Source organism: Myodes glareolus, chromosome 9, assembly GCF_982192425.1.
Source record: "Myodes glareolus chromosome 9, mMyoGla1.1, whole genome shotgun sequence".
Classification (NCBI taxonomy): Eukaryota; Metazoa; Chordata; class Mammalia; order Rodentia; family Cricetidae; genus Myodes; species Myodes glareolus.
In genome coordinates, this window is record NC_142034.1 from 49,637,873 (window position 1) to 49,649,530 (window position 11,658).

Genomic DNA, 11,658 nt, shown 5'->3' on the forward strand with positions numbered 1-11,658 from the left:
TCCACTTCCTGAGAGGGACCCCATGTCCGACACTGCTCAATTAGCCAAAACCTGGGATTAGATAGGTCATGCACATATGGGAAAAACAAATACTATTATTTTGCTAAAGAAATATAGGAATATTATTTTCAATGGCATTCTGTTATATCCACAAATCAGTGACTTGCACTGCAATCACCAGAGAAACTTCTTCATGAAGTACATGAATCAAATACAGAGACCCACAATTGGACAATGTACAGGAGTTGGGAGACCTTGCAGCACCCAGCTTTAAATGGAATGTTTCTATCAAACCCTTTCTTCATGACTGAGGGAAAATTGTGGAAGAGGAAGATGAAAGGTTGTAAGAGTCAGTAGGGATGAAAAACACCAAGAAAATAATGACGCCTATACACAACAAGACTGATGAACGTATGAACTTAAAGAGACTGTGGTTGAATGCTCATGGCTTGCCTAAGTCCAACTTGGGAACCTGGTGCTAAGAAGAAGCTCTCTGCTCACTCACCAAGAAGCTGTGACCAACTGACCAACCACTTACAATAGAAAAATTAATTCTTGCCAATAAAGTCTTACTGTATAACAAATCACATGGAAGTGTAGGCTTAATGCCCAGAAGTATGTAAATCAACTGAAACTCAATAATTTTTTTGAAGATTTTATTTTGTCTCTTAATTCTTTGGGCACTTTTTACCTTATTAGTTTTTTGTTTGCATACTATGGTTTCTGAGTTTTTGTTTATATGGTGTCTGTGTGTGTGTAAGTGTTTGTGTGTATTTCTTTTACTTTTTCTTTCATTTTCATTTTCCTATTTCTATTCAAAAGAGAGAAAGAAGGTGTGGAGTTGAATGTATGAGAATGATTTGGAAGGAGACAGAAGTGAAATCATAAAATATATTGTATGAAAAAAACCTATTCTATTTTCAACAAAAAGTAATAACCACCACATGAAAAGCTAAATATTTAATTGGTGTGGGAGGTCCTTCTGTCTATATGTTGCTTTTATTGGTTAATGAATAAAGAAACTGCTTTGAATCTATAACAGGGCAGAATTTAGGTAGGCAAGAAAAATGGGACTGCATGTTAAAAGAAGGAAGGAAGAGGGAGAGACATCATGAAGCTGCCAGAGACAGATGCTTGAAATTTTACCCAATAAGCCACAGCCTTGTGGCGATGCACAGTTTAATGGAGATGGGTTAAATTAATAATAAAGAACAGGCAGCTTCCCTCCAACAGATTGGCATTCAACATGGGGCGTGAACCCACAACCCTGGGATTAAGATTCCTATACTCTACTGACTGAGCTAGTCAAATGGCTGGGAAGAACAAGTAGCCTCCCTCCAACATTTAATTGCTTTATGTGTAACTTTTATAAGCATACAGTCAATTTGCACAAAGAGTTCTTGTTGGAATTTTGGTTTAAATTTCATTGTGATGAAAGATGACATATTAACAAAATTTAACCTTACAATACAGGAAAATGCTATATCAAAATATGTCTTAGGCTGTTGCAAGAAGAGCCAGGCCACTTGTTTGTCCTAGCCACCCAGCTATCTTAGCCCCAAAATAACCACACAGAAACTGTATTTATTAAATCACTGCATGGCCCATTAGCTCTAGCTTCTTATTGGCTTACTCTTATATTAATTTAACCCATTTCTATTAATTTGTATACCCCCATATGGTAGTGGCTAACTGACAAGGATTCTAACTGTTGTCTGTCTCAGGCAGAGGATCCATGGCATCTCTCTGACTCTTTCCTTTCCCAGCATTCAGTTCTGTCTTCCCTGCCTACCTAACTTCTGCCCTATCAACAGGCCAAGGCAGTTTCTTTATTTATTAACCAAGAAAAGCAGCACACAGAGGGGACTCTTACATCATTAGACCTTTCTGTCTTTAATTTGTATTTTACAGTTTTGAAAATATAGATTCTATAATACAGTACTGGATGATGGAATATATACTTTCGCTGCTGTGCTTCTTGCCTATGGATGCAATGTAAATAGTTACCTAGTGTTCCAGATGTCATGTCTTCCTCCTACAGTGGACCTACATCCTCAAACAAAGAGACAAAATAAACTGTTTTCTTGACAGCTTCTTGTATGTATACAGTACATTTTAAGTACTTTCATCTCTGATTCTTCCTTAATAAAGACTTACAGTAACTGCTCCCTCCACTCAGTTCTAGTCAGACAGTATTAAATGGAAAATGCCAGAGGTGAACAGTTCATGGTGTTGAATGATATGCCATCCATCTAGTATAATAAAAACTGAGTGCTCAGTCTCCATCTACAAGAAATATGAATAATCAGTTTGTCTACCATTTCCATAACCTATCTGTTGCCCTCCCTATGAGGTGTTCTTCTGCAATCTTGAGAACCAAGTCAGTCCCTGTGCTATGAAGCCTTATATAGAGAGTTTCAGGTAAATCTTCAAATGAGACTTAGAGATCAGGTTAAAACTGCATCACTTTTCCTGTGTCTGTTACCTAACTTCCTGCTATAAAGGCATTGTAATACCTCTTATGACCAAAAATAGGAAGATGAGTAAAATAGAGTATATTTTTGGAGAAAGAAAACAGAACATTAGATGGCTTTAATTGAGATAATTTATTTCTATAACTAATTGTTCCTCTTAGTCTTTATTGTGCCTAATTTGTAAGTTAAAATTTATCATAATCAAATATTTGTGTAGGAAATGTCAACATTATAGAATTTTGTGCCACCTTTGTTTTCAAGCATCTTCTGAGACATTGGATTCTATTCCCAGTGGGAGGGAGAAATTGATGTATTTTGAAACAGTAATAACAAGTTATTTAGTGACTGGGAAATATTATAATATGTACTGTTATATTTGAATCCTATACTGTTGCTAGATTAGCAGTTCTAGAACCCTTTTTCAGATTTTCTCAAATTCTGCATGGACCATTATATTACCTATAAATAATACTCATGTACTTTTTCATATATAAATAAGTTCTTTTGTTGTTGTTGTTCTTTGCTACATCCTGATAAAAGAGTTACATTTATAAGATTTAAAAATATATTAATCTTAATACAGAAAAAAATATTACTATCAAAACTGTGAAAACAGCAAACACAATTTTGAGAGAAATATATACAGGAGTATATACACATCGGAAAAGAGAAAAATCAATAGTTAATTGTAGTAGGAATCCAGAAAAAAATGCCTAAATCGTAAAAGAAGTGGGTAGAAGGAAATTACATCCATACACACATACACTGCAATAGCACACACACACACACACACACACACACACACACACACAAAGAATAAGTTGAAATTAAAGATAAAATATCAAAGTAGTTAATGAAGCCAAAAGTTTGTACTTTTAATAGAGTACTAAAAAATCTATAAGTTCACCTTAAAGATGAAGAAAGAGACATTAATTGCTAAGATAAAAAATGAATGAGGAGATATGCTATACATGCCAAGGAAATTTAGTAGCAAAAGAATTCTGAGAACAACTCCATCCCCACAAATTGATGTCAAGATAAAAGCACCAAATTTTCTTATATACAAAGTATTTATAAATACTTCAGTGGTTTTCAAATAGTTAACCATTAGCCTGCATAAATATCTAAATTGGATTTACAAATAAATCTTGTCTAACCTGCAAATGGTGAGAATAAATTAATATTCTCTTCATCATTTCCACCTTCTCCACAAGTATATTCAAGGGTGCTCAATGGTCAATAGCAGCCCCCACCCCAGGGGACTGAGAAAATTTGTCCTAGATAGGTCCTGGGCAATTATTGTATCTTTAACGAGTTATGCAGGATCTGGACTCCTCTAGGACGCAGGGCCCCTTGGGTCCAGGATTGGCTAGAAAGGGCCATGTGAGAAAATGTTGACTGCAGAGGCTGCTCGTTCCTACTTGTAATGAATAAGGGTGACAGGCTCTGAGGCAGGGACATTAATATAACTTTATCCCTTTTAGAAAAAGATTGTCAGGAGATACCTTACTGTCTTCCAGCATATGAATCTTGCATTTCCAGTCTTGTAATAATATGACAGGCAATTTTCAGGTATGATAACATTCTCTGTCATTTTCAAACTTTGTAAAATTTTGCCATACTGTAGAAATACCTTGTTCCATAGTTGCATCAGTAATCATTTTGGTGATGATGAGTTTTACTACAATTACTTAAAGGCTAATTTTTCTTTCCATTTCACGCCAATAACATCTCTTTAGAGGGTTCAGGCAGTGCTGGAAGTGTTAAGTCTTCTTTTAAACATTTTTAGCTTTAGAAAATTAGAAAAATTGTTATAGATCTCCTATCCGAAAGAGCTCAGAATTCTGTAACTGTAAGTAATGCATGTACTTGTTCCTTACTGAAACCCATTGACCAGAGTCGACCTGAGTCTTCATGTATAAAGTTGTATATCAGCTTCAAAACAAGAGTCAGTGTTTTCAGAGAATTCCAGGTGAGTTGCATGTATTTTAACTCATAGAACCATGTCCATGGAGATTATCATCTGCTATTCAGGTCAAGAATTAAAGAGGAGAACTACATTGGTCAGAAACAGCAAACTTTAAAGGCAATCTTGGCTTGGTAATTTCTGCATATAAACCTATATGATGCATGTATTATAGCAATTATTCTTTTTCGTTAAAAACCTAGGACTCAGATATAAGGGCAATAACCTGGATAATTAGACAAGCCGATGAGAAGTAAGCAGTGACCTCCTCACTCTCTCCTTTCTCAGTCCAAAAGGGCTGAGAATCTTTCTAAACCCCTCCATACTACTTTTGGTGACTCAGTATATATCCTCAGCCATCAAAAATTTCTATGGCTAATTTTGGTCGGTTAGTAGCTAGCTTTACCCAATATTTCAAGGAAAACTTTATTGTCAGCATCAGAACTGTAAGAGCATGATTAACATATCCCACAACACCTACATAAGACAGGGTCCCATTCATTCACAGAATAAGAATAATTCTGAGAAACTAGGTACACAATTTCACCTATGTTGTCCTTCTCATTGTCACTAAATATAATATGCAAGTGTTAAACTGTTAAATAAGCTACACTAATGACTAATAGCAGGATTTGAGGCCCCAGAGGTGCACTCAGTCAGGTAGTGTCATGAAAGAATTTCCCACCTCTTTGTGTGTCTTTCATTTTGTTTTATTTTTTTTTTCAATTAGAGGTGGAACTCAGAACCTTGGGCATGCTAGGTAACTACTGTACATCTGAGCTAAAGCTCAAGCCCTTGCTCTCACATCTTTTTATATTTCACCTTGACTTCTTTGCCATCTTACAGATTGACTAGGGTTCATTAGACAGTGTTATCTAGAAGAAAGCAGAGCAAGACAAGGATTTTAAAGATGCAGCCCACACAATGGAGAACTGATAAATCCAGTAGATGTGGACTCTAGTTCCTGGAAAGAGTGGAAGTTACAGTTTCACATTCAGGGCAGTCTGGATAAGGTTTCTCAAGAGATTGTAGTTTTGCTGATTCTTCCACCAAATGCTTGCATGAGTGTCATCACATTATGAAGGGCTAAAGTTATTTTTATAATGATTTAAATTTAATTATTAGTTTAAATGTTAATCACAAGTTAAAACACTTTCATAGAAATTTACAGAGCTATAGTCCGACCAAAATTGCTATCAGGACCTAGACCAATTCCTATTATAATTAACTTAAAAGTTAGCTGTGGATGTCTGAAGATGAAATCCAGATCAGTATAAAAATAACTGCTACTTCATAAAATGTTCCATCATATGTATTTTCCTACATTACTATCAGTGGAATCATATGAATTGAGAAATAAAAATTATGAGTCATTACCATTACTGAAAAAAGCATGGAATCCTTCTCACACTAATACTTTCCATGAATACAGAGTTGTTTCTGTAAAGCTAATCACAAAATATTAAATTTTCATGCTGAAAGTTTCAAGTTTAGTGACTTTATATTCTGGAGGAAATTGAAGAAGAATACTTATTTGGATTTAATGTGCATTTTTGCCTTAAATTTTAAAACATCTTTGTTTCAGAATACATCACATCCGGGAAATCTTCCTTGACATTTACTCTCATCCAGGCAGGGTAGGTGTTGCTTCTGTATGTGGGAAGTAATGGCCTTTCCTGAATGAAGTTAGTCTGGCAACAGTAGCTGTGAAGCAGTAATCAGGGTCATTAGTAGTGATTAAATGTGTACAAGATGCACAGACAACATGGTAAAACATTTTGTGTGTAGAGACACAAGGAAGGATTCATTTAGCATTTGGCATATCATATTGTGGAAACATAAGTTAGACAAACCACACCACAAGGGAAAGCATGTGATAAGTAAAATGTAGATCAAATCATAAATGATGGGTATACAAACTTCAATTTGAAGTACAGAATTGCTGTAGAGAAGTATGCACGCAATGTGTGTGTGTAAGACCATAATGAGTTATAGAGGTTTGTAAAGTCAGATAAGCAAACATCATTTGTGCACATGATAGAAGAAGATGATCACCTGCGGAATAAATCAGGAAATAGTCATTTTATTTTACATCTCAGAATGTAATTCCATCTCAGAATGCCAATGCTGGATAATCATACTGAAGAAACTAGTGTTTACGTAGGGACATAGGTTGAAATCAAACTTTGACCTTAATATTTCAGTCAGAAAATTGTGTCATCCATTAATAAGAATATGAATATGTGATTTTAAATGACTGGAGAGAGGAGGATGGAGGAGAGAAACTATATGTTGTGCTAGATTAAAGTCCAAGGTAAGGAAAAAGAAAAATGCAATAAAACTTATATAATTGATGTTGAATTAATTTTATTGTATTATGAAAAAGAAGGGACATGGGAACCAGATGTTTGAAAAAGAGAATTGATTTTCTCTTGAGATGCATTGAGCTTTATATGCCTGTGGAGGAAAACATCGAAGATGATTAGTCAGTGTTAAGGCAGTGCATTCTGTAGGTTAGAGAGAGCTATATCTGACTTTTAATTAGTAATCTAACACATTGAAGTACATGTGTTTTGGGGGAGCTCATAGAATTAAGAGGATTAGGTGTATAAAAATGCTTTAAAAATTAACAGAAAAACCTACGAATGGGGTGAAGTATAGTTGCCTAGAAAAAGCAGGCAGGCAGAAGGATGATTTGTCAATATATTGTGCATATCAGAAACAATTAGGTCTGATTATGTAATTAGACAATTAGAGCATGCTAAGGCAACAATAAGAAAAGTCATTCATGGTTATAATAACTGAGCATATGGCATATAGAGATTACAATAAATTTGTGAAAGTAAGATTGATAACTGAAGAACTGGAAACACACCTTGTGTATTTCAGAAACACGACTTTTTACTGTGGCATGGAGATGAATTGGGAAAAGGTCAGCAGAGTATATAGGATTTGTTTAACATGTCGTCACCTACCAAGGACAAATGAAGAGCTTAACAGATCAAGGTTATTACATGGCATAGAATATAAAATTAGAAAATATTTAAAAATACACTTTCTAAATTAAACAATTGAGAATGAAGAATAGAATTGATCTATCTCATACAGGCTCAAACATTGAGAGTTTAAAAAAAACTGTTAATTATTTTTCTTAAAGTCATTGAAGACAGATCATGACTGGAAACAACCAAACTATCATCTCCCAGTTCCTCCTCTTGGGCATGCCCATCCCCCTGGAGTACCAGCACCTGTTCTATGCCCTATTCCTGGCCATGTACCTCATCACCATCCTGGGGAACCTCCTCATCATCATCCTCATTCTCCTGGACCCCAATCTCCACACACCCATGTACTTATTTCTGAGCAACTTGTCATTCTCTGATCTCTGCTTTTCCTCTGTCACAATGCCCAAATTGCTACAAAATATGCAGAGCCAGGACCCATCCATTCCTTATGCAGGTTGTCTGACACAAATGTACTTTTTATTGTTTTTTGGAGACATGGAGAGCTTCCTACTTGTGGTCATGGCCTATGACCGTTATGTGGCCATCTGCTTCCCCCTTCATTACACTAGTATCATGAGCCCCAAGCTTTGTGCTTGTCTATTAATTCCACTATGGATGCTGGCCACATTCAATGCCATGATGCACACCCTACTCATGACAAGATTGTCTTTATGTGAGAACAATGTGATTCTCCACTTTTTCTGTGACATATTGGCTTTTCTGAAGCTGGCCTGCTCAGACACTTACATTAATGAGTTAATGATATTAATCATGAGTGGTCTCATTGGCATTATACCTTTCCTACTCATTGTTATGTCCTATGCAAAGATTGTCTTTTCTATTCTCAAGGTTCATTCTACCCAGACCATCCACAAGCTCTTCTCCACCTGTGGTTCCCACCTGTCTGTGGTGTCTCTGTTCTATGGGACAGTTATTGGTGTGTACTTATATCCACCAGCTAATAACTCTACTGTGAAAGAGACTGTCATGGCTATCATGTACACAGTGGTGACACCCATGATGAACCCTTTCATTTACAGCCTGAGGAACAGAGACATAAAGGAGGCCCTGATAAGAGTTTTCTACAATATGAAAATCTCTTTGTAATGGTTGCATTTGTGATTTTTATCTAATTTTATGTAATAAACATAATGATGTTAAAATTTTATGTAAGATGCTGTCCCAAATCCTAGAATATGCTTGAAAGGGCATGCTACATAATTGTTCAATGCATGAAAGAGCAGTGTAGTATAGTGTTCAAAGTCAAAGTGGTAAAGATTGTCTTTGATAGCTGGCTATATCTTCTTCCATACCTTGCACAGATTATCTTGTAAATACATAGCAGAAGAGGTTCTCTCTAAAACAATCTCTGTTCCTTACACTTTTAAGTTACTGTAACCTGAGTTTTGCAGCCATTGATGTTTCTATTAAAGTAGTTTAAGTAATGGATTCACAGCTATTGTTAACAATGCAATCTCCCTACCACTCCACTTCCTTCTATTATTTCCTGCAGTTACCCCACTCTGACTTGACATTATTTTTTCCTTAAATCCCGCATACTATTTTGTCTTTGTTGTCTTTCCTGTCTACTCTTGAGCCTTAACAAATCTGGGGTAATTGTTTTGTACAACAGTGTCATTTATAAAATTTTCCTTTTAATTTGTAATTGAGTAGTAACCAGAAACAATTCAATTTGCTTATCTATGATGAGGGAAAGAAGAAAGAAAACTAGAAGCTGGTAATGACTTATGTATAATTTGTTTTACTTCATAGAATTCCTGTTTATAGGGGATGGCTTTATTTTACCCCGTGACAATCTCAGGGATACAGAGAAGGTTCTGTTTCACATAATAAAGAATGAGGCTCACACCAAAGAACAATGGTTAAGTGTTTATGAGATCATAGACCAACTCTACTCTTTTGTCTCATTTCCTTGTTTTAAAAAGAAGAATATTTCTTTATTTTTGTATATTCTTAGCCTCACTATGGAATGGAATAACCTTGTTCCCTTGTTTTCCTCAGTTGTCCTTTGTATATGATGACATAAAAACCCAGTCTTTATACTCCTCTGACCTCTCCCCAACATTCATCTTCATGTGAAGCCAATCCTCCCCTAGGGCTTTTCACTACTTGGTGAACATCTCAACTTGATCCTCCCTGTAAACTTCAATAGAAACATCTAATACTTTATCTCTTTTATTCCTGCATAGTCTTCTCTTTATAAGTCTCTTGTTTGTTGAATTATGATGTCATCTCCTACCCAATAACCTTTTCTCTGTACATTTATATATTTACAAAAGTACATAATAGCTCATAGAGTTTATAATTTTGCCCTTTTTATTGAATATTATTATAAGACCTTTTATTATTATTTTTCCCATATAGTTAATTATTAGCAATAATTGTTGTTATAGCTAAACTCTGATATTGTCATAGTATAGCAGAATTATCAGGGACAAGATAGACAATATAAAAATTACATCACTTTCTTCAATATCTTAAAAACAAGGTTTAAAAGAAAGACATAGTTTTTCTATTCAATTGAGTTTAAGAGCTATAGGAAATAAACAAAAGCTATTCTCAGCAATGCAAAGCAGTGCCACAGTGCAAAAATGTAGCCTAGAATGCACATCTTTTTAAACACATTTTAAAAAGTTAAGTGATACATAAACCCTACCACTGTATTAATATAATATGTAATGTAGAAGATGGAACCAGTTGAAATGTCCAGCTTGAGCAATTCCAGCAGCAGCTTACATTCTAATGATGATGGAGGAAATCTTGTAAGACACAACTCCTGGATAAAGAGCTGTGGTAATTAACAATTACTGAGAGAGAGAGAGAGAGAATTCATCTTCCACAGTGATAAGGTCCCTGCTCGCCTATTCTATATATTATTATATAGATATGTAATTATCTATTACATATCTATATATGTAACATATTATAATATGGGTATTATATAGATATGTGTGTGCGTATTTTTTTCTTCTTTCATATACTACATTACAACCAAAACTTTCCCTCCTTCATTTCCTCCAAAATGTTCCCCCTATCTAGCCTCTCCCAGGTCACTCCTTCTCAATTATTTCTTCAGAAATGGACAGGCCTCCCAGAGATAACAGCAAAAGATTCAATATCAAATTTCAGCAAAGCTAGGCACCTCCCCTTGTATTAAGGCTGAACCAAGCAACTCAGTAGGATGAAAAGGGTGCCTAAGAAGGCAAAAGAGTCAGAGATAGCACCTGTCATCACTGTTAGCAGTCCCACAGGAAGACTGAGCTACACAACTGTTACACATATATAGAGTGAATAGGTCAGATCTATGTAGGGTTCTTAGATTTTTGATTCAGTTTCTTTGAGCCTCTAATTTCCAAGGCTTGTTAATTAGGTGGATTTTCTCATGTTGTCTTTAACCCCTATGGCTTCTGAAATCCTTTCTTCCCAACTTCAGCAGGATCCCCCAAGCTTTACCTAATTTTGGCTGTGGATCTCTGCTTCTGTTGTCATCAAAAGCTGAATGAATTTTCTCTAATGAAAATTGGGCTAGGGAGTAATTTATGAGTATAGCAGAATATAATTATTGGTAATTTCATTGATTTTTTACTGAACTTGTTCTGTTCTATTATAGCTCTCTGTGCTATCTAGGCTCTGGGTTCTGGCCCTCCAATCAGTGTCAGGAGTGGGCTTTCTCTCTTACCATGGTTTTTCAGTTGGTTAGTCACTTTAATAATATTTGTGCCACCTTTGTGCGACCACATTTAGAAGACAGGACAAATTGTAGGATGAAAGTTGTGTGTCTGGGTTAGTATCCCAATCCCTCCACTATAAATCTTGCCTGGTTGCAGGAGACAGTCAGTTTAGACTCCATTCTTCCCATTACTAGGAGTCTTAGGTATAGTCATCCTTGTAGATTCCTAAGAGTTTCAATAGCACAGGGTTGTCTCTCTTGATACTTTTTCCCTTCCATTGACCTCCCACCTGATTCCTTCTGTTTATGTTCTCACCCACACCCAGTGTACCCACAATATATGTTCTATTTACCCATCCCAGGGATATTCACACAAACCCCGTCGAATCTTCATGTTCTCTCTGGGTCTGTACTCTCTGGGTCTGTGGATTGTAGCATGGTTATGCTTTATAGATACTATCCAATATAAGTGAATACATACCACATTCATATTTCTGGGTGTGCGTTATCACACTTATGTTT

The 11,658-nt window shown here is 35.7% G+C and overlaps 1 protein-coding gene across 1 annotated transcript; it reads left to right on the forward strand.

Moving 5' to 3' along the window:
- The first annotated feature begins 7,613 nt into the window (after positions 1 to 7,613).
- Positions 7,614 to 8,552, forward strand: LOC146892994 (olfactory receptor 1496-like). Its single transcript, XM_085694332.1, has one exon. It carries the CDS (start codon positions 7,614 to 7,616, stop codon positions 8,550 to 8,552), a length of 939 nt encoding a protein of 312 aa, XP_085550458.1.
- Positions 8,553 to 11,658: the final 3,106 nt, after the last annotated feature.